This window comes from Panthera pardus, unplaced genomic scaffold, assembly GCF_024362965.1.
Source record: "Panthera pardus isolate Hobbes unplaced genomic scaffold, ASM2436296v1 HiC_scaffold_27, whole genome shotgun sequence".
NCBI classification, from domain to species: domain Eukaryota; kingdom Metazoa; phylum Chordata; class Mammalia; order Carnivora; family Felidae; genus Panthera; species Panthera pardus.
Window position 1 is genome coordinate 109,929,772 of NW_026526843.1, and position 23,617 is coordinate 109,953,388.

A 23,617-nucleotide genomic window follows, 5' to 3' on the forward strand; every position below is an offset into this window, starting at 1 on the left:
TGATATCGAGAGCTTTCCTGCAGGCTTTCATAGAACATAGAAATAGCCCTGAGGCGAATAGATCTTAGCATATTCTACCGAGATGACTTATTTTACAGGTTTCTTTCTCCTACAAAAGGTTGGTAGCTCACTGTTTTCAACATTGCAAAGAGAAAACTTTTGAACTATTAAATTCAGTAATTCCACTTAGAAAGAAAAACTTTCAGAGCGACAGATGTGGGTCTGCAGGGGCCCTCACAGGCAGCGCGATCTGGGATAGGCCACTTAGCTCCTCCTGACCCAGCCTGGGGGACTTAAAGACGGAAATAACCACACTAGCTGCACTAGGTTTAGAATGGTGGTTCACATGAGGATGCCATGGAAACTGCAGAGGGCTCCCCGTACACAAAGTAGGCTCACGGGTAAAGAGATAAAGGCAAGAGCGAAAGACGCCAGAGAGAATTCTGGATGCTCTGAAGGTTCAATTCAGTGAGTCAGAATCAGACTGTCCTCGGATTTTCGGCCAGTAGGAGGCAAAACCAAGTTCTCGGTGACGAGATTGGAGCGGAGGTTGTGGTCTCCGCCTCCTCCCCCACAGTGCGAGCGTCCCCTGGAGACTGGAAGCTTCTGCCAGTTCTGCCAAGGGACTTGCTGTTTCTTTGAATTTGCACTGCTCTCTCAATTTGTTTTTATAAATATGGGCATTTTAGGCCAAATTATAAAATCATTGGGGCTTCAGTAAACTAGTTAGCCTGGGCCTAAAAATGCCCACCTTTGCAAAGCTATCCCCGGTGACCATCAGAATCCCACCTGACCATTTCCCCGGGAAGGCCAGCAACGTGGCCTGCTGTGCCTGTGCTTCTGTGGGCGGGGCTGGGGTTTCAGCCAGTGACGCAACAGAAGCCAAGTGACATACATATGAAAGATGTGTCGGGGAATTACTCGGTAGCTAAAAAGTAGACATAACTTGACAGTCCCACAAGAAAGGAGTAATGAAATACGCCAAGTCGATAAGTCACCTGAGCTCACCGACTGCAGCTGCGCATAAGAACAGCTCGATGGAAACCTGGGGGCATTTTCCAGGCCTGGAATGAAGTGAAAAGAACACAACAAGGAAGAGTCGGTACACTATGTTTATAAGAGTATGTTACGACACCTGGATGGAGATAAGAAGGGAATCTGCAAAATAAGAAATAGGATGTTAGGTGGTGGAATTAAGAGACTTTTTCGTTGCCAGACAGGTTTGTATCGTTTCCCAATTAAAAAGCACTATTAAAAACCAACTTACAGCTGGTCGTCCAGCTACTAATTTCATAATAGTCTCTTTTTCATAAAAAGAGCTTCTAGTTATCCATGTAAAATCCGGTACGCATGATAGAAATTAAAAACAAGTATATTTATACTTTTACAAATATACACTAAATACACTGATGTGCTTTTACATTTTGTTCAGTTAGGTTTGTTTTTTTTTTTAAAGACTTTATTTTTAAGTAGTCTCTACATCCAGTGTGGGGCTCGAACTCACAAACCTCCAAATCAAGAGTCCCATGCTCCACCGACTGAACCGGCCAGGCACCCCAGTTAGGTTTCTTGAAGTATAATTTACATACAGTAAAACTCATCCAGATCTATGGATAGATGAAATGTTTATAGTTCCATGAGGTTGGATTAAGCACCCAACAGCCACACGACCACCAAAGTTCCCTCGTGTTCCTTTATAGTCCACTCCTGTCCACTACCCCCAGCCCCTGGCCACCACCGATCGGTTTTGTTTTTTCTGTACTTTGGATTTTTCTAAAATGTCATATGAAGAGACTCATACAATATGTAGCCTTTTGAGTCCGGCTCCTTTCAGTTAACATAATACGTTGGAGAACTGGAGATCCATCCATGTTGTTGCAAGTAGCTCCTACCTTTTAATTACTGAATAATTGTCCATTATATAGATGGATCACGGTTTGTTTATCCATTCTTCAGTTGATAGACATTTGAGTTTCCAGTTTGGGACTGTTATGAAAAAGGCCCCTATAAAAATTCACGGACAAGTCTTCTTAAGATACGTTTACATTTCCCTGGGGCAAATACCTAGGCGTACGTTTGCCAGGACATAGAGTCTATGTGCGTTTCTTTATTAGTGATTTTTTCCATTATGTGTCCATAAAACGATTTGGCTCTCTGTTACAGAAATTGTTTACACCAGCAGCAGCAGCAGTGATTCTGATCTTGAGAACCAAGTGTCCCAGATGGAGAAGGCTCTGTCCTTGGGCAGCTTGGAGCCTAACCTCGCGGGAGAAATGATAAACCATGTCAGCAAACTCCTTCATTCCCCACCTGCCTTGCTGGCTCCTCTGGCCCAAAGGTATGACTTCGCAAACTGATGTGGTCATAGAGGAGACCCTCTAACTGTAAGAATACAGGATTAATTATAGCCAAGTATTTTTCTCCCACATAAGAGGTTCATAATGACTCGTTAAATTGTTACTGCATATTCTGCTTAGAATGGGGAAGACAAAGTGGGAGTGCTGAATTTGAACTACCACTTATCTTTGCAGATTGCTAAAAATAGTGGATGACATTGGCTTACAGCTGAATTTTTCAACCAAGACCATAACTCTAACCTCCCCTTCTTTGGCTCTGGCCGTGATCAGAGTGAATGCTAGTAATTTCGACACAACTACCTTTGCTGCCCAAGACCCTGCAAATCTTCAGGTACATCCTAATCAGTTGTGGAAAAAACCTTTTCTTGTATATAACTGTAGTCTCCATGACGGAGGCAATTACTGCTTACAGTCAGGGGCGATACTCAAAGTATTTAATATCTAGAACAATGAGGTACCACAGGATCAGAAAAAGGACGTTGGTCTTGGCTGGAGCAGGATCTCAGAGGTCTTTGTGCCCAGTGTCAACCCTTTAGCAGGTAGACTGTGGAAGTTTTGCAGGGGGGTAGTGTTGCTCAGGTGGGGAGAGGTGTCCAGTGGCGAGAGAGCAGGGACATCGACTACATATCAACCCATTTCAATATTTTAACAAGTGTTTCGATGGCACTGGTCTCAGTAGTGGTGCTGAGTATCATTCCTGCTCCTAGCGTTTTCCAGCCACCTATTATAGGGATTAGGGGCTGGAAACACCCAAGAAAAACCAAGTCTTGCCTTTTAACTTAATTTTTATAGTCTTCCCTTTGCAAGTTTAGTGCGTGTGGTTCTATGAAGACTTGACCCTAACAGATGGCCAAGTTGGTGTGTATGTAGTTACCGTGCACTTTTCCCGCCCAGTTCTGTGGACATGTACATGTTATGTAATGTTGACATTATGTAATTGACATGTAATATCCTACACTTTCTGACCATTTCTGTGTACTTAAATTGTTTCCTTTCCTGCTCTGAGGCCTCATCGCCCAACTACACATCCTCTCCAATTTCAGAGCAGTCAGAGACACAAGAACAACCGATTTTAGAGGCACCACAAATAAATGCCTTTACGGGATCCTCCAGCTTAACTAGTTCTCGAGTCTTCCACCTCTTCGGGTTTTCCACCTCTTCGTTATACTAGCCCCAGGCATTTTTGGTATCCTTTACTTGATTTTCAGGTTTCTCTGGAACCTCAGGCTCCTGAGAACAGTATTGGCATTATTACTCTGCCTTCATCACTGATGAGTAATTTACCAGCTCATGATGTGGAGCTGGCTTCCAGGGTTCAGTTCAACTTCTTTGAAACGCCTGCCCTGTTTCAGGTAAAGTTCATGCTAACTGCTTTTGGTTTAGGTTTTATCTTGGAGCGCTGCAGTTTCGTTTCTTTTAATTCTCACATATTCTTAAATCTGCTATCAGTCAAACGAACCACTGAAAGCTGCAGTTTATTTTTAAACAGGACCTAGCGATATTGGTAATGATGAATAACAATAATTGGCACTTCTATTAAATTATTAGCCCAATTTTACAGATGAGGACATGGAAATGCAGAGAGGTTTAACTTGCTCAAGAACACACAGTTTAAGTGGCTTAATGTTATATTCCCTATACAATTCACGAGGGCCCCTTTGTGTCAGTTTGTGAGACTTAACTCAGTATTTAGAGTACTGTAGAGTGGAACAAGCTGTTTCTTTTTCTTTTTTTTTTTGTTTTGTTTTGTTAAGTTTATTTATTTTGAGAGGCATGCGCATGCACATACAAGCAGGGGAGGGGCAGAGAGCAAGGGAGAGAGAGGGAATCCCAAGCAGCCTCCGCACTGTCAGCACAGAGCCCGACGTAGGGCTCGATCCCACGAACCATGAGATCATGACCTGAGTTGAAACAAAGAGCCGGACGCTTAATCGACCGAGCCATCCAGGCGCCCCAGACAAGCTCTTTCTAAAGTCACATTACTTGGTGACCCTCAGTTTCTCACCTAGATTGTAAAATAAACCATGTGGATTAAGTGGGCTGTAGGGTCTCTTCCAGCTCTAAAATTCTCTGATGACATTTCATTTTTACCCTTGCCATCTTGTCGATTCTTTGGTGTGCTAGGACCCTGCCCTGGAGAACCTTTCTCTGATCAGCTACGTCATATCATCCAGTGTTGCAAACCTGACGGTCAACAACTTGACAAGAAATGTGACGGTCACATTAAAGCACATCAATCCAAGCCAGGTGGGAGAGGCCCGTCTGGTCTGTTCATTGACCAAATACACTTGTGCAAACCGTGTCCGTGAGTTGGCCAGAAAAAAGGAGATCCAGCAGAACCTCAAACTCGGTCAAGGCAGTGTGTAAGACTAGAATCACGTAGTCACTCTGTTGGGTCTTAGCATGCCTGATAACTGGCCACCTAATTTCCAAGAAGGAGCAGTGGCAATAGCCAGCTATTATCAATTACCTAATTTTAGTGCATTTAGATCTGTGGCTACAGGTCTGATTCTCACCTCCAAAGAGAAAACATCTCTCATTTCAGGCCAGATTGAGCATTATCTATAGCCTCACTATTCAAAGCGTGGTCTGCAGACCTGTACCATCGGCATCACCTGAGAGCTTGCTAGAAATGCCAACTCTTAGGCCCCACCCTGGCCCCCTGAATCAGAATGTGCATGTTAGCAAGGCCTCAAGGTGATTCCTATGTACAATTGCTGAGTTTAAGAAGCACTGACCTATTTGAGACCCACTCTTTCTAGGGACTAGAATAAAATTGGAATTCTCTAAAAAATCAAGAATGAGATTCTGAAATTAAAAAATTCATAATTTTTTTCCAATTGTTTTCAGTTTTTTCAGTTCAGTGAATTAATTATTTGTAATTTATCTTTCCACTGCAGGATGACTTAACAGTGAGATGTGTATTTTGGGACTTGCACAGAAATGGTAGGTTCCAGTCATAACTTTTTCAGTCTTAAGGGGGCAGGGGCAGAGGGAGGAAGAAAGGGACAAGAGCGATGGGGCAATCATCGATGCCGTGGCCTTGCTGAAAGGACAGATACTCTTCCCAATGCCAACAGGTGGCAGAGGAGGCTGGTCGTCCGATGGCTGCTCTGTTAAAGACAGGAAACCGAATGAAACCGTCTGTACCTGCAGCCACCTTACAAGCTTTGGCGTCCTACTGGTAATAATCCCACATTATCTCGCTTTAGATTCTGGGCCTGAGGGGTAGCTGGGCATCATGCCGTGATGTCTAATGTGATGGATGACTTTGATCAGCAGATATGACATTGTGGCAAAGTCAGAGACTAATGAAATTACCCTTCCAGTAAGCAAATGCACTTGAAAGAAAATTCTTGAACGTGGAAGTATTTTCTCCAGCCTATTTTTACACACAAGTTTTCCTGTTTTGAATAGCGAGAACTAGGGGATTCAGGTTAAAATGGCTAAGAAAAATGGTGTGGTTTGCATTGCACTTTAACATTTTCACCAAACGCTTTGACATAAATTATCTTCTGTAGTCTCTCCAACAGGCCTGCAAGATAGGTGGAATGAAGTGTTGTTATTGTCATTGTAAGAAGTTAGAAATAAGACTCATTGGTTCAGCGACTGTCCACAGTCATAGAACTAAGAAATAGAAGAGCCTGAAGCCAAATTCAGGTCTTGAAGCTCCTAGCCCAGTGCTTTTCCAGCGCATCATAACACACTGATAAGCGTCTGGGCTTTGGAGTCAGCCAGACCAGAATTTGGATCCTGGTTCCTCCGTTTCATAGTTGTGTGACCTTGGGCACATTATTTAACCTCGCTGGGGCTCAGTTTCATTCGTTTTTTCTGGTGATAATAATCGCGTCTACGTTGTAGTTTTGTGGAATGAACTGTGGATGGACACGTAGAATACTCCATAACTGTAAATCCTAGCTCTTTTATTTATTTCAAATATTTGGTCTTGAAAGCAGTATTTTATTTTCCAGGACCTATCTCGAACATCCTTGCCACCCACTCAGATGATGGCTCTGACGTTTATCACATATATTGGTTGTGGGCTCTCGTCGATTTTTCTGTCAGTTACTCTTGTAACCTACTTAGCCTTTGAGTGAGTATCCGACACTGGGAACTTGGATTCTAAGGCACAGTACTCCCCTCCATTGCCAAAAGGTCTTAATTAAGTGCGTTCCTTGGCCTACCTCGTCCTGTATACTGCCTAGAAGTGCCACCCTTATGCAAAACTTAACGGGGCTTTTTGGGTAATATACTCACTTCCTCCTACCAGTTTTTGCACTTGCTGAAGGCAGGGGTTGCGTCTTAATCACCTCTGTACCCTAGAATGATGCCTCGTAGCTAGCCGACGTTACGTGTGAAATGAAAGATCAATGCAAACCTTAAAACCTAACAGCTTATACTCTGATATAGACCATACTTTTGTGTACAGCCTAAGAGCTATCCTTCACTGATTACATTTTGAAGTTACTCTGAACAAACACAGAAGATGGAAAACATTAGCAGGTGAGAGGATGAAGAATAAAAGGTGTAAAGCCTCATTGAAAAATACAGATATTCCATGAGCGCAGCTTTGTAAGTAGGTCAGAGCAAGAATGACATTCCAAATAATGGCATCTCCTTGGCTTACCCGAAGGGTCCCTTTGGTCACTGTGGGGAGGAGTGGGGCCTCCCAACAAATTCTGTTGGAAACAAAGAAAACAGGCACTTCGATTACATTAACTGAATTAAACGGTACGTACATTCTGGGATTTAGATTTTGGACACTGATCAGGAAACGCACAAATTTACTTTCAGTGCCAAACTTTGGGTCCAGCTGTGACTACAGATCTTCTAGTGGACTTTTGGAAATACGATTAATGAGGCTAAATTACTCCGAATGATTTCACCACGTCTAATTTCACACACATAGATGTGTACATGTCATCAATTAGCTGTAATTTCCTACGCCCGTTTCATTTAGCTATAGTTCAGACTCTTCTTTCCGTGATCTCATTTTAACTAATAACATGAGATAACTAGGGCACCTGGCTATGTTTTGAAGATCTGAATATAGGAGCCTATCATATGAGAAGCGACAGCAATGCTTCTAGCGATAGCTTGGGGAAAATGAGGGGTGGGGGGCTTAGTAGATTCCCCTACAAACTCTTTGAAAGGATGGGTCAACAGTCAGCATGTAAAAGGTTCCCCAGGAATGTCAATACAAATTTTCCATATTGTTATAACAGGATATTCTGTTTCGATTTGTTGTTGTTGTTATCCTTACGGTCGTTGACTTTAATGCCTGCCCCTCCCACACACACAGAGAAGAAATTTATGCATGTAGACATTGACCGAAGAATAAAAATAAATTTCTTAGATACGCTCACACAAGGGCTGTCAGAATGTGCTGCTGATTCCTTCCTTGTCCTTTCCTTCTAGAAAGATTCGGAGGGATTACCCTTCCAAAATCCTCCTCCAGCTGTGTTCAGCCCTGCTCCTGCTGAACCTGGTGTTCCTCCTGGACTCGTGGGTTGCTCTGTATGACGTGCGAGGCCTCTGCATCTCAGTGGCCGTATTTCTGCATTATTTTCTCTTGGTCTCATTCACATGGATGGGCCTGGAAGCATTCCATATGTACCTGGCCCTCGTGAAAGTGTTTAATACTTACATCCGGAAATACATCCTTAAATTCTGCATTGTCGGTTGGGGTATGTATGATTTTGCTTGCACGTGGCCTGGGCTTTCTCTGCTTTCGCTCCAGTATCTTGATTTTTCATTACACAGAAACGGTGATAAAGCAGGTCACACTTGGCAGGTTTCTAAAACAGCTTTTTGTCCCTATACGTTGCACTGCCCACAGGGCGACCTTGTCCAGTCTCTTTCTAGAACACCTGTATATTACGCTGGATTGGTTGTGAACATAAATCCCTTTTAGGTTGGGGCTATGAATCCTCTCTGTATCTCCAGTCACTAGAATCAGGGCTGGCACACAGAAGGTGCTCAATAAGTTGAAGAGGTGAGCGGGGTGATAATGAGGCCCAGCTCTCAGTCCCCCACCTCCCAGCCAGCCCCACTCTATTCTGTGTGTCCCAGATGTTACACACACGCATGGCACTATCCTCAGAAGAGCAGAATGAGATGAACGTACAGGTAAAACCCGGTGGAACGTCACTGCCACAGTGACACAGTTTTCAGATCATGCCACGTGTTGGTGGTGGTGGGTCACAAAGTCTGAGACACGGCACATGTCTTGAAGGCCCCTTCACTCAACTCTGCACCAAATGTAGGAGCCTCCTCATTGTGGCTTATCCTTGACTGAAGATGATCTAACTTCTGCTTGAATGCTTCTGTTATTAGGGAGCTCATTATTTTTGTTAAAAAACCAAAACTCAACTGACTGTATTTTTTAAAATGTTTTTTTATTACTTATTTTTGAGAGAGAGAGAGAGAGAGAGAGAGAGAGAGAGAGAGAGACAGAAGGTGAGCAGGGGCGGGGGAGGGGCAGAGAGAAAGGGAGACACAGAACCCGAAGCAGGCTCTAGGCTCCGTGCTGTCAGCACAGAGCCTGATGAGGGCCTCGAACTCATGAACTGTGAGATACTTGAGACGAAGTCAGACGCTTAACCGACTGAGCCCCCCGGGCGCCCCTCAACTGACTACATTTTTTTTTTAATTTTTTTTTTAACGTTTATTTATTTTTGAGACAGAGAGAGACAGAGCATGAACGGGGGAGGAGCAGAGAGAGAGGGAGACACAGAATCGGAAGCAGGCTCCAGGCTCTGGGCCATCAGCCCAGAGCCCGACGCGGGGCTCGAACTCACGGACCGCGAGATCGTGACCTGAGCCGAAGTCAGACGCTTAACCGACTGAGCCACTCAGGCGCCCTAACTGACTACGTTTTTAAAATCTTATCGGCTCTTTTCAGTGATTCATGAATCGGCAGCATACAGTCTAAGACGCAGATAGAAAGGAACTGTACAAGATGAGAGACTTTTATAGACTGAAGGGAACAGGAACAAGCAAGTTATGCTAGGCAAAGAGGCGGGTTGATTATTACAAGGTTATTCTCCTTTAGGGGATGATGGAGGTGTCTGTCAGGCAGATTACCTAACGAGTACTGATAACACGATTCCTGATCGACTGGTCTAGGATGCCCTTTCTGGAAGAGCTGAAACTAATTAAGTCAAGTCTCGGGTTCATGACTTGGGGCGTAGCATAAGTGACCCAATTTTAGGCCTGTTGTCTTGTTTTTAACACCTTACAAGGCAGCCAATAACCATGTTGTAAAGCCCTACAGTTCTGCTCTGCCATTAAGTTCACTTGGCTCTCTGTTGGCACCAGTGGTCTTGTTTCTGCTCTCTCTGGCGAAAAAATGATCAGCTAACACCTCTCGACTGAACAGCCTTGTAGATAATCTAGAAGTAGTATATAACATTATGAATAATGCCCTACTTTTCAGTGTATTTTCACACAAGTAACCCCATGAAACATGAGCCAGTGAGGTTAGCACAAGGCCGTTATTACTAACATCGGGTGAAGAAACCGGCTCAAAGTGGTAACATGATTTACCCAATCCACACAACTTGACAACAGCCCAGACTGGCTTTCTGAATTCTTACGCATTTCCTTTCCACTGAATTATGGCCACCATCCCGCCCAGACTCACTCCCCTTTTTCAGGCTACATATTCCTTTTGTTCAAATACAAATTTTACCTGATTGTAATAAAGTATGGAAAATGCTGCAAAGAAAAAAAGGAAAAGTAAAAAAATACTGCCTGTACTGACAGTAGGCAGGCCAATCACTGGGAACCCCTGTGAGTATTTTCATTCATTCATTCACTCCCTAGCTTTTCCTACGTATATTTTTATACACCTGTGATCACGTCGTCCATAACTTTGGGGTCATCTGCTATTTTGGAGCCTCTGACTCTCAGTTTCCCTCCACTGATGTGGTGAATTTAAGGCAGTGATTCTCAACATTGGTTGCACATTAGAATCACCAAGAGGGCTTTTAAAAACCTTACCACTTACTGCCCTTGTTACTGCACCTGCCATTCTGTCTTTGTCAAGAATAACAGAACACCTTTCCGGAAAGAAAAGTCACTTCTCCCCAGAAATTAAGTCCCCGCTTCTGACATTGGGCATGGATTCTGTCTTTGTGAATACCAAAAGGCCGCATTCCCGAAGGTCCTAGACGAGCTCCACAACCCTGATATTTTATTTTTAGGCAAGTGTCTCACCTAGGAAGCCACCACATGTCAGTGTCTCTGTAAGGTGCAAATAGAAAAGAATTAAATGAAATACTACGTTAGATTGTACCAGGCACCCCAACCTGTGAGGAGAAATTGTTTTGTATTTGCCAGGGCCTTGAGATTGGATGTCAGGTCGGTCTGTGTGCACAGAGTGTGAGATGTCCACGGGGACTGGAGTGAGAGGTGACGGGATGGGGGATGAGAGGGACTCCTTCCCAGCCAAACGCCATTTTAAGCTGGGAAGAGCCTTCTCGTGCTTTCTCTTAGTGGAAGTGCCAGCAGGCCTTTTGGAGAGCCACTGTAGTCAGCATCCTCAAATCAACCAGGTCTGCTCCTCAATCCATCAGTGGGTTCCAGATGATCAACTGAAGATTTGGGCTTCATAATGTAAGAGCTGCCAGGAGTCGCTGGTAACCCTAATATGTGGATTATTTGGGTTACGTTTTGGAGTCCTTCCCTTTGCCTGCCACCTGAGACTCAAAATTACATCCCAGATGTGTGTAAGTTAAGGGAAACTCTAGCTGTGTGGCCGACAAAAAGTCTCAGGAGAAGATAATTTCTCATGCACAGTCCAGTCAGCAGGAGTGGAGAAGTCTCTGGCCTTGCCGTTATTCAGGATCCAAGCTGCTGGAGACTCTGCCTCAACACAGGACTTCCAAAGTTGCCCTGAATTTGGGAGGAAAGAGAGTAGAGGATTTCACAGGAAGTTTTTATGGGGCAGGCCTAGAGGTGGAGCAGATCTTCCACATCCCATCGACCAAGACCTAGTTATGTGGCCACACACACCTAGCTGCAAAGCAGGCTGGGAGATGTCCACCGTGTGCCCAGGAGGAAGAGAAAGTGGCTTGGGTGAACAGCTCACCAGTCTGCTACCAGAGAAAAATAGCACGTGATCTGTAGTCTTTCTCCTCAGCACCTTGGTTATTAGAAGTATGCGTGACTGACGTTTCCCATCTTCCAGGGGTACCGGCTGTGGTTGTGATCGTCGTCCTGGCTATATCTCCAAATAACTATGGCCTTGGATCCTATGGGAAATTCCCTAATGGCTCACCGGATGACTTGTGAGTACAAAGCCCCGGAGGGAATGTGAAGTGAACTGGAAAAACAGAATTCTCCAAGAAAGCATATCGACCCTGACTTCCACCCTAACAAAATCCAGTAACATTTGTAGCAGCCTTCCCAGTTATGTATGTAATGAGATAAGCTAGTTGAAAATGCCATGCTACTACTTTACTACTTAAGTATTACAAAAACAAATGGGTGGGGCGCCTGGGTGGCTCAGTCGGGTGAACACCTGACTCTTGATTTCAGCTCAGGTCATGATCCTAGGGTTGTGGGATCGAGCCCCACGTCGGGCTTCACGTTGAGCATGGAGCCTGCTTGAGATCCTCTCTCTCTCTCTCTCTCTCTCTCTCTCTCTGTGTCTCTCTCCCCTGCTCATGGTTGCTTGCTCTCTCTAAAAAAAAAAGTGTTTTGAAAATAATTTTCTAAGCCTCTGATACATATGAAATACCTGCTATATTATATTAGTAAAGACTCATGGAATAGAGTTACTAGTATTTAAAGGGGGTAAAATCCTGAATGTTTTCAAAGAATATCTTTTAAATACTTGTAATACCCAAGTGTCCTAAAATAGACTGGTAGGTTTTTTTCCCTAGAGCTTTCAGTGGTTGTTGGAGAACAGTGGTTTTATCTTTTTTTTCCTTCTTCTACTTTTAGGAAATGTTTCAGTAAAACGATATAGATTCATTGTATCCTCTTGAACCGTGCTGCAGCACTGTAATACGTTCCCCATTGTTTTCCCCCCCTAAATTCCAGCTGCTGGATCAACAGCAATGCTGTATTCTATATTACAGTTGTGGGATATTTCTGTGTGATATTCTTGCTGAACATCAGCATGTTCATTGTGGTCCTGGTTCAGCTCTGTCGAATTAAAAAGAAGAAACAACTCGGAGCCCAGCGAAAAACCAGCATTCAGGACCTGAGGAGCGTTGCCGGCCTCACGTTTTTGCTGGGCATTACTTGGGGTTTTGCCTTCTTTGCCTGGGGACCAGTTAACATCACCTTCATGTATCTCTTTGCAATCTTTAACACCCTACAAGGTAAGTTCTTGGCGCTAAATACACATGAAAGATCCCAGTGGAACTTAAAGCTATCTAAAAGTTAGAGCATCCGCAGAGTGGCTTATTTCAGAGCTTAAGACTGATTTGTTGAAAAACAGATTTATCTTTGACAAGGTGGGGCATGCTTTAAGATCCTTGGAAGAAAGGCATTCGCTAAATTCAGCAAGGGGTATTTTTCCTTCTTATCCAGATTGTCTCCTCGGAGGGAACATACTGAGGGGAGCCTGCCAGGAGCTCTTTCTGGCGTCACTCTTCCTTCACTTGGTTCCTTTTTTTTTTTTTTTTTAAATCTGTTGATCGAGGTAAACATGCATACAGAAGAGCGCACGTACCATAAATGTCCCTGTGACGTCCTGCCGCTCCAACCTTCTAGGTCTGTGCTTGATTTGCAGGTAGTGATAAATGTGAAGTCAACAGACAGACCCCAGTGGCCGCAGCCTGGCCCAGTGGCTGATCCTGAGAAGATGCTGTGCCAGGCCACCCCCCGCAGGACAGGGGCAGGTTCTGGGCATCTCCTTTGCAGCGTCCCGTTTGTGACTGAGACTCAGCTGCAGCCGTTTCGGAGCCCGTCCAGTTGTGTTGTTCAGAAAAGCAAAATTACTACCTCTTTCAGATCACTGTTATAAAAGACTTGTCAGATGTACTTAATTTTTAATGGAAGTACTTTGGCATTAAAAGCTAAGCAGCCTAATAGGTTTACATTACAATAACGATAATTCATGTCTCTTGGTTTCTTTTTATTCCAAATCCTCTGTTGGGATGCCTTTTAATTGCATTCTCATCCGCTTGTTTTCATCTTTTCCTGTTTGTTGCTTTTAACTCCCATAGCGTCCTCCTGTAGTTCTGTCAGGCGATGGATCGTTTTGCTGGCTTTCCAAGAAATCCCAACCCGTGATTGACTTCAAATGCCTAATTTGGCTATCCGTTCTGATTTGGAGGAAGCCAGTTAATATGCTTGTCGGTTACGTATGGTTGTTAATTTTGACTTAACGGTGTACCAGCTTCTGAATTGGTACATCCAGGTGTTACGCTACATAGTAGTAAACAGAAAAGCTTTCTCTGCCATAATGGCATGCTAAAAGAAAAAAAAATACCCAAATTGCACTACTCACAAACACGAAAGCAAGGTACCCATCCTCATATATTTAATGTGGAAACTGAACCTGCCTCTTTGTCTTCATTTCCCTAGAATGTCTCCTCATTAGAATAGGAATGGGCGAAAGCAGTGTATCGTTTCATTTCTGAAAAGGGACGAATGCCTAATTCACAGGGCTTTGGGGTCCATTAAAGGAGAGATGTGTATAGGTTCTGATTTGGGACTTAGGTAGGGCCATTTTGGTCTCTCCCATACACGCTGTTTCTCTCCTTAGGTGGCCAAGGGTAGCCGCCCATGGTGGCAAATAAATAAAGGTGTGCAGTAGTCAAGATGGGCTTTAGGATGGGCACGTGTCTTTAGGATGGGCACGTGTACCCTACTAGAAGCAAACCTGAGATTTAAAATGCAAGGTTTTCAAGTAGACAGATTGGGGCTTCAGGAGAGGGAGAATTCAGAATTTGTCCATTCATTCAGCAAATATTGACTGGCAAAAGCCTGGAGGAATGGGAGCAGTGGGGAGCCCGGTGCCTGCATCACCAGGAAGAAGGCGGGTGGGAGGCAGAGCCTGCGTGCCTCTTCAGGTCTGTAGTGTCGCTCTCTTTGTGGCCAAGGTCTCCAGTGGACAGTTTCCTTGAGCAGATTAGAGAGAGGCTGGAAGGCAGACGAGGACATCACCGCAGGGTACCAGGCTTGGGACTCAGCCGTGGGCTGGAGAAGATGAGTCAGGGATTTGAGACGGACAAGGATGTGGCACTTGACAGAACATGAAACTGGATGAATATGGAAGGAAGGCTGGGGAGGTAGGAGCCTCGGTGTGAGCTGGCATCCTGAGTGGATGGCTTGTACTTGCAAAGGTAGAGAAGGCCAAGGGCAGGATGTGAGAGGAGGGACAGTTTAATTCTGGAAATACGGAGTTATCATCACTTTTATAAGTAGTTTTGTTGTTTTTTTTTTTTTATCTTACAAAGAGTCCCTGCAGGGTGTCTTTCAATAGCAAACTTTTTCAGGACTTTGGACTTTTTTTTTTTATTTACAAAATTTCACTTTGCCTATAGCTGCCAAATATTTTATCTTTTGTGCAAAGGAAGCCCATGATATTCAGGTCTTAGTTTGGAATTATGTGACTTTTTTTTCCTCCGTAGGATTTTTCATATTCATCTTTTACTGTGTAGCGAAAGAGAACGTCAGAAAGCAATGGAGGCGGTATCTTTGTTGTGGAAAGTTACGGCTGGCTGAAAATTCTGGTAAAGATTTACCTTTTTCTCCTCTTAAATCCTGAAGAAAAGACAGAAGTTAAGATCTAAAGCAATCAATGCCAAAAGGCCGTCTGATCTAGAAATCAATGAACAGATCCCAATTGTGAACGTTAGGGAATAAAATCTAGTGAATTAAAAAATAATTATTCCCGTCTGGGACCTGGGAGCTTCACGAGCAATAGAATGAATGGGCTTGTTGCTTCTTACATGAAACAAGAGTGCAATTTTTAGAATTTCCTTTTGAGCTCAGTTTTTCCATTTACACAAAGTGAGTTTTGATATTTGCTTTCAGAATTTGTTAAGTCTTAACTCAACCTGGGGGGTTGGGAGATGGGTTAAACAGGTGGCGGGATTAAGGAGGGCACTTGTGATAAGCACCGGGTGATGTATCGAAGTGTTGAATCACTCTATTGTACACCTGAAACTAACATTACATACGCTGTTAACTAACTGGAAATTAAATAAGAACATTCTAAAAATTCTATGGTTCTTTAATAAAGCATATTATTTTCTTACAAAAAAATGTCTTGGCTCAACCTTTTTACCACAGGTCCCAGTGGTCAGTTGCTTCATTTGTTAGCAGGCAAGTCTTTGTATATAAGCTTTAGCATACCTTTGGTTATTTTGAAATTATTTTCAGGTACGCCCTGCCGAATTGTAGAGCACGTTGCTCATTTGCACGAAAATAAGAAAAATGAAGTACTGTTTGAAAAAATAAATTCCTTTTACACGAATACCACCCATGAACACAACCTTTGCAATATTGCAAAGATCTGGTGGCATGAGATCTGTACTCGGAAAATGGCAGTACAGTTGGTGCGGTTCTTCTAAAACGTTTAAGAGCCATCAGTCATCACAACACAGTTGTCTTGTGTTCTTGTTAAGATAGTCCTGGGCTCCCGACTACTACCTAATTCAGGGGATATTTACAGACACAATCGAATCAGTGTGGACTTCAGTCCAAGAGAATATAGCTTACTTCTAACCGGGAAGTCATTTAAAGCACAGATGTATATAGTCTTCAATGAAAATACATTTTATCACACCACCTTGTGAAATGTGTGAGTTCTTTGCAAGAGATGGAAGCGAGATCAGTTGCTAGATAGAACAGGTTATACCGCGATGATCTGTCTCTTGCATTTGAGCTTCAGCGTTCCATCTGGTTTTTCTGAAATGCTTATTCTGTTATAGACTGGAGTAAAACTGCTACTAATGGTTTAAAGAAGCAGACCGTAAACCAAGGAGTGTCCAGCTCTTCAAATTCCTTGCAGTCAAACAGTAACTCCACACACTCCACCACGCTGCTGGTGAATAGCGATTGCTCGGGACTCGTGAGCGGGAACGGTACGTAGGTCTCAGTACAGTATGTCTCAAGCTAGTGTTTGTTTTTATTAAAGTAGTTTCATCCTTTAATGACATTTTTGCTCAGCGAAGAGAAAAATTACATAGGACTAGTGGATCACAATGCGGTTCCGTTATAGAAGAGAAGGTTTATTCATCCAGACTTACTCATTTTAGAGCAAATACCAAAACCTTTACTTTTTTAGGATTTAGTTTTTCATGATGGGACTTGATGACGATCTAAACATTTTTTAATGTTTACTTTTTGAGAGAGAGAGAGACAGAGCATGAGCGGGAGAGGGGCAGAGAGAGAGGAGACACAGGGTCCGAAGAAGGCTCCAGGCTCTGAGCTGTCCGCACAGAGCCCGATGCGGGGCTCGAACCCAGAAGCCGTGAGATCGTGACCTGAGCCGAAGTGGGACGCTTAACCGACTGAGTCACCCAGGCGCCCCAGCCTTCATTCATCATTTTAAGACATTAGTTATTTTTATGACGAATTCAAATAAGTTTGTGAGAAGGTTTATATACCACATAGTTTTCCAACCCTCCAAAAATGGGAGGTCCTGCTTGTTTATATAGAATTGAAAAATGCAATAGAGTGCCTCTAAATCGAGGTTTCTCCACCTTGGCGCAATTGGCATTTGGAGCTAGGTAACTGTTGGGGGGGGGGGCTGTCCTGTGCAATTGGGAGTGTTTAGCAACATGCTAGTTTCCACCCACCAGATACAAGTAGCACCCACCCACTCACCCCCCAGTTTTGACAACCAAAAACGCCTTCAGACATTATGAAATGTCCCCGGAGGGGTAAAAATCATGCACCCCCCCTTCACTGAGAACCATTGCCGTAGAAGATGGGAAACAGTTACCACATGGCCTTAGCTCTGCTACCAGGGTAAGAGCTCTGGCTTCTGTGCCAAATGGCTGTGTCAGGAATGACTCAATACAGGTAAACAGAGTACAGGCAGTAGCTTCAGGGCTGGTTAATAAGTTGTTAGCATGAGAAAGCAAGTTCAAAGCAGAGAAATCGGAGGTATGAGGTAAGCCATCATGAATCCTCAGAATCACAACATATCAATAGAGCCTATTAGCTTGGACCAAAATGTTTGGAGGTCTTAAAGCCAGATTTTTCCATATTCTAGAAACAACTCAGAGATGAAGCCTCATTTGCCTAGCTTGTGTTGCCATCCATCCTTTGGGGAGTCAGGTTTGACTGAAGCAACACATTTTGCACAGCTGTTTTTGATGGCTGCCAGTGAGGGTGGGGGTACATTTTGGGCCACCAGAATGGCCAAGTTTTTTTTTTTTATGTTTGTTTATTTTTGAGAGAGAGAGAGGGAGGGAGGAAGGGAAGGAGCAGGGAAAGGGCAGAGAGAGAGGGAGACACAGAATCTGAAGGAGGCTCCAGGCTCTGAGCCGTCAGCACAGAGCCCGACGCGGGGCTCGAACCCACCAACTGAGATCACTACCTGAGCCGAAGTGGGACACTTAACCAACTGAGCCACCCAGGCGCCCCTAGAACAGCCAGGTTTTTAATACCACTTGACATGCTCATCCGATAGACCTCCCTGACTCCTCGGGCTACACACCAGGATCTGGGTTGGATGAGGGATGGGACAGGCAATTTGAAAAAAGAAGCTGGAAGGCTAATGGTTTCTTAAACCAGGTGAAATTGTCCCTGCACCAGATGTCCTCAGACCAAAATGCCTAGGTCAGGATAGCTGCCTCAGTCACATGCCCTAGTTGAACTTATCTATCATCCTGTTGGTGTGTGACACGTTTAGTTCTGCTCTACGGGCTTGGTGCCAGCAGCCGTGTTGTTAGGTACGTGGGGCCACAAGCTCACAGTTTGAAAGAAACATCACATGTTGACTCCATCAATTCTGAGCTGTATAACCTTGTGCCAAGCACTTGACTTCTGAAACCGTTGTTTCATCGTCTGTGAAATGGGGATGATAATCGCACTCAACCTGCAGTGTAATGAGATAATACTTACAAAGTTCTCGGCGCTCTTACCGTTATTACTACAATTATGGCCTGAACTAAAAAAATGGGCTTATTATTCAGCTTTCTACATTGTCTTCTAATAGTATAATGGTCACACACAGTTCGGGGCCTGCTTGCGGTACGGGAGGCCCAGGTCCAAACTTCGATGTCTCTAGAATGCCCAGCTGCACCCTGGCCTAGACTCTGAGGTTGTCATTGATAGTTTCCTCTTGGGAATCAGTCCTGTCCTGATGTAGTCAGAGGGGCTGGTTTGGTCTACGAGAGATGATTTTTTTCTTGGCCATAACTGTTTTTGCTCTGGGTTTCTCTGGTATAAGGTTTTATTTCATAGGAATCTTAAGGAACCAGGAACCTTGTCAGGGGACCTATGGGGATCTCTGTTAACCTTTACCTTTTGGGGGAGACCAGAATATCACAGGTTATACTATACGTATGCTCGATATGCGATCAATACACTACACATAGGATCGATAATGATCAACCAGAGTTAGGAAATGGGCCTTTTCAAATCACATATATTGCTTTGCTTCATTTTCTACCGTTTCATTAAAAAAAAAAAAAATGCCACAGAGAACTGGCTTCTGACTTATTCCCCGGTTTGTTTTGCTTACTTTGAGTGGCCTTAGAGAAGGAATGCAAAGTAAAAAACAAATATATTTTTTAAAAAACCATTCTACACGTGCCTACTTCAGAAAAAAGTGATGCTTAAGTTTATTTTTAATTGCTTTCTGTGGATACTCCATGACACCAATTTTGTTTTTCCTTATATAGGGAATGCGTCTTCAGAGAAGAACGGGGTTTCTTTCAGTGTTCAGAACGGAGATGTGTGCCTTCATGATTTCACTGGAAAGCAGCACATGTTTAACGAGAAAGAAGATCCGTGCAATGGGAAAAGCCGTATCGCTCTCAGAAGGACTTCAAAGCGGGGAAGCTTACACTTTATTGAGTAAATGTGATTCCTTTTTCTAAAATCAAAGCATGATGCTTGACAGTGTGAAATGTCCGATTTTATCTTTTACACAATGTGAGATGTATGAAAATCAACTAATTTTATACTCGGCAACCTCTGGAGGAGCATTTGCCAATTGAAGGGCGATGGTTATTGGAAGAGGAAGCCAAGAGGTTTTAGACATGGTTTTTAGACATTTGCAGTTTGTTTTTTTTATCCTTCCTTTTAAGAGGAGATTGGGTTTAAACAACACAGTAAGAGTAAGAAAGACTTCTTGAAAATCAAAGTAGTTCATTTCCAGCCACAGTTTAGAGGCGAAGTCATCTTTGATAACGTCCCAGAAAGCAACTGTTGACTTCAGCCTGTTGGTGAGTTGAGTTGTGCATGCATTTGTTGTAAATAAGCTAAATTCTAGTGACCCACATGTCAGATATCTTCCACGTCTTTTGTATTTATTTTCTACCGTGTAAATGTATTTCTTTGTAGAATCGTGGTTGTGTTCTTGTGTCTAATGTGATAATTCAGAAAATCCTTGATGGTTCAGTGAATTCTAAAGCTCCTTTTGGAGATTATATGGGATGTGAAATACAGAAGCCTCACTGAAATCAAGAAATTAATGATGCCAGCCAGACTGGACAAAATGTAAGCAGACAGTGCCACAATTAGCTCATATAGTGCCTTTGAGCGAGTTGGAAAAAGGTGCCCCGACTGGGCAGACACAGCCCCAAGGGCTCATGGCTTGGCACACTGAGTGGGGGCCATGTTCTAGCCTCACTCATCCTCTTGGGTGCACCCTTGTGCAGGATACCATCTGTACACCCACATGCGGCACCCAATACCAACACCCGTCTCCTGACCTCATGCCTAATCACCAGATTAGGGAATCTGCACCAAGACGTTTAGCTTAGCACCTTGGCCACAGAGAGGGATGGAACTGTAATCTAGACCATCTGTCAGGAAAATTGTGAATGTGGAAGAGATACATACACTGCCACTTCTCAAATCCCCAGAGCCCTTCAGAAAAGGGGAGTAGAGTAGGATTCCTTTTTAAGGGAGGTGTATATGGGGGAAAAGAATCATATTGCTGCTCTTTAAAAGGCAACTGCGTAGTACTTTGTTAGTCGTCATGATTGGTACGCTCTGGCCCAGCCAGAGCTAGGATTATTCTTTAAAAGGTGTGAAGTCTTGAAGAATGTATAGTGACAAGGGGGAGCAGCTATTGGGAACACGACCTATCCTTCAATGCTCTTGTTTCCATACGTATCAAAGCCTGATTGTTTCTAGTTATAGAGGGTTTATCTTGCTTCCCACCTACAGCTGTTTGAGCAATGTCTCGAGTAGGTCCTTATTAGGAACGTTGCAAAACCCTTTAGTTAGGCCTTTCACGAAGGTTCCCTTGCATATAGTTCAAGTGAACGTTGTATTCCAGGTTAACCACAGTAATAACGTAATACACTTCTGTGAGTGCTGATTTGCCTTCGCAATATTTCTTCTCTGATTTATTTAATTGTCTTGTATTTATGTTAAAATCGACAAAACTGTTAAAATCGCCAAAATAAATTTGTAGCTCAGTCCTTTGAGTTTGAAAGCCTTCACAAAGAGAAGGCGTTTGCAGTCTCTTTCCCTGGCGGCGTGGCGTGTAAGTGGCCTGACTGAGATGAACGTGACAGTAACATCTCCTGGCAAACAGCAGACACACAGTCACCGCGGGGTTAGAGCAAGGGTCTTCCTCACAAGATCAGTTTCTGAGGTCGCCTTTTCATTTTCCTCTTGATCTCTTTCAAGATTCCCTCTTTAACAAATGTTGCCTTTGGCCCACACAGTCCCAGATTTAGATCCCCTCCATGTCTCTGCTTCCTCAGCATTCAGCAGTAGGATTTCGAGAAGGTGAGGACAGGATCAGGGGTTTCTGGGGAACTGATTAGCATGTGGGAGCCACCAATGGGGGAAACTGGCCTCGATTCCACAAGAGGTCTTAGAGCAGCCTCTCCTATGATGCTCAGCTGCCCCAAAGATGTTGAGGATTCCACTGATGAGGAAGGTGGTGAGCTACTCTAGATCTGGGCATGAGAGCTCAGAAACCAGATCTCCTGCACATGATGTGATCAAAGCATACACCAAAGAATGCACAATTCCAACATTCTTTAGATCCTGTCCATCGCCCCCTCATTTTTCCTGCTGTGTTTTGTGTCTCGGCCGTGGGCCTTAAGCCAGATTCTCTTGTCTACTTTTTTACTTCACACGGATAAGGGGCAGGACAGAGAGAATGTCCCCGAGAAGCATCCTCCTTTGAGTTTAAAATTGGCGTCACAGTCTGAGATTCCATCGAAAGGGAGAGAAGTGCCAGTGTGAGGAGGCGAGGAGTGTCACAGCACTGACCAGAATTTGAAGAATCTCCTCAGAACATTTGAGAAGTGTTTTTCCCCAAAACACACTGCAGTCATTAATCCCACAAAGTAACTCTTCACTTCAGCGAGCTCTTAGCAAAAGCCGAAGGCTGTTCATGACTTTTCATGACGGCTCTTAGCAAAAATGGTGACATGGCTTCATTTGGGATACTAGGTTGTATCTAATGAGGTTGCCTAGAAAGCAGGTTGGTTTGAAGGCCATTTGGACAAAGGACTGCTTCACTGAATGAACAAGTTACCGATTGGACTCGTGTGTTGCCATTTTTTCTCCATGACGGCATTTTAAGGACTGTTCAATATGTCTCTGCCTCAGCTCCACGCTGATGTAGTTGGAGTCTGAAGGAGAGGAAAAAGGAAAGACTGGGTGGATACAAAAACATAATCTTGAATGGGCAGAATTCTTGTCACTAGATTCTTTTTCCTTTTCTGTAGGTAAAGCATTAAAAACTTGGGCCAGACAAAAATTGAATACATTCTTTCAGAATATATTCTTCTAAATATATCTACATATTCGTCACTGAGAAGAAATCTTACAGTCCCCGGTGTTTCTCCTCTTTACCTCTTAGTCTCAAACTAGCTACAGGACCCTGGAATAGAGACAAGTTGTACGTTCTTTAAAATATTGCAATGAAAATGACCTCCAGTCAACAAAAATTTAACTGCCAAAAAAATAATGAAATCTGGCAAATTGGCTATTTTCAGCAAATTGATTTAGAATGAACCCTCTCCCCTGTGTCAAAGATGGAGTGCTTTTCTTTAGACCCAAAAACTTGAGCCTTCAAGAAGAAACATTGGATGATTTCTCCCTTGGATGCTGACATGGGGCCCAATGGGAACTTCATTGGCCTCAGCCCCCATGGCAGGACAATGGGGCAGACGCTCTGGATGGGGTCTGAGAAGTCAAATGGGGTGCTACCCGAGTCCAGTTTGGGGCTTTCATGTTTACGAAGATCATGCATCAGCTTCAGAAACAACAACATACCCCATCACGTTCCATATCTGATTCTTGACCAATATTTGAGAAATGACGTGGAGACAGGTTTCTGTTGGATCACAGCCAGAGAAAAGCTTTGTGGATATGGAAACCAATATATGGAGGTTTTGTATCTTAGGGACATAGGATACTAAGATGTGAGTCTGATTTTTATGTAGCACAGTTTATGGCCCAAAATTTGCATAGAAATTTACAAGGTAAACAGTTGTAGCCTTCCTTCTTGGTTTTATCATTGGATTTCAAGCTTATTGAAAAATATAGCTTATATGATAATATTCACTAAAGTACAGGCCAAAGCTTAAGCATAAAGACTAGCTATACACCAAAAGGGGTATATGTGTGCACAGAAGAATTTACTAAGAATGAGATAAACTAAAAATGTTTCCATACTGGATGGAAATGCCAGATAATGAGCAAAGGTTATCAGTTATTGCCTCCCATGGCTGCAAAATGGACTCTTGAAGAAGCATTCAGTATGAACAAAAACAGTAACGAAGCAAGGATCCCAGCTTTTTGATTCAAAATATATGAGTTCTAGTAAGAGTACATATTCCAGAAGAGATTGAATGGTGATAACAATGTCTCATTTCACCCCTAGACCATAGCAAATTCTGCATGGAGGCATATCACATGGGTTGCTGCATACTTTAAGAGCCAATAGGAAGAAAAAAGTATGTGAGATGATGAGGGGTTTGATGCTTTAGTTGAGTGACATAGATTTATGGTATGGAATTTCTAAAGTGAACTCAGTTAAGGGGACCCAGTTAGCAGGACGGATTTTCTTTCATTCATTCAACACTGAGCCACACTACATGCTCAACACTGTTCCAGACATGGCAGGAGATATCAAAGACTAT

General features: G+C 43.5%; 1 protein-coding gene across 4 annotated transcripts in view; it reads left to right on the forward strand.

Moving 5' to 3' along the window:
• Positions 1–20,932, forward strand: part of ADGRG2 (adhesion G protein-coupled receptor G2) — a 122,255-nt gene extending 101,323 nt beyond the window's left edge. For all 4 annotated transcript variants that reach the window (XM_019431651.2, XM_019431652.2, XM_053891782.1 and 1 more), the window contains 13 exons: positions 2,164–2,338; positions 2,532–2,688; positions 3,566–3,709; positions 4,482–4,604; positions 5,258–5,303; positions 5,438–5,541; positions 6,329–6,450; positions 7,776–8,044; positions 11,551–11,650; positions 12,408–12,691; positions 14,951–15,052; positions 16,256–16,408; positions 19,181–20,932. In XM_019431651.2, coding sequence (XP_019287196.2) covers positions 2,164–2,338; positions 2,532–2,688; positions 3,566–3,709; positions 4,482–4,604; positions 5,258–5,303; positions 5,438–5,541; positions 6,329–6,450; positions 7,776–8,044; positions 11,551–11,650; positions 12,408–12,691; positions 14,951–15,052; positions 16,256–16,408; positions 19,181–19,359 — 1,958 coding nt within the window. In that variant the 3' untranslated portion in view covers positions 19,360–20,932. The remainder of the gene's footprint in view (positions 1–2,163; positions 2,339–2,531; positions 2,689–3,565; positions 3,710–4,481; positions 4,605–5,257; positions 5,304–5,437; positions 5,542–6,328; positions 6,451–7,775; positions 8,045–11,550; positions 11,651–12,407; positions 12,692–14,950; positions 15,053–16,255; positions 16,409–19,180) is intronic.
• Positions 20,933–23,617: the final 2,685 nt, after the last annotated feature.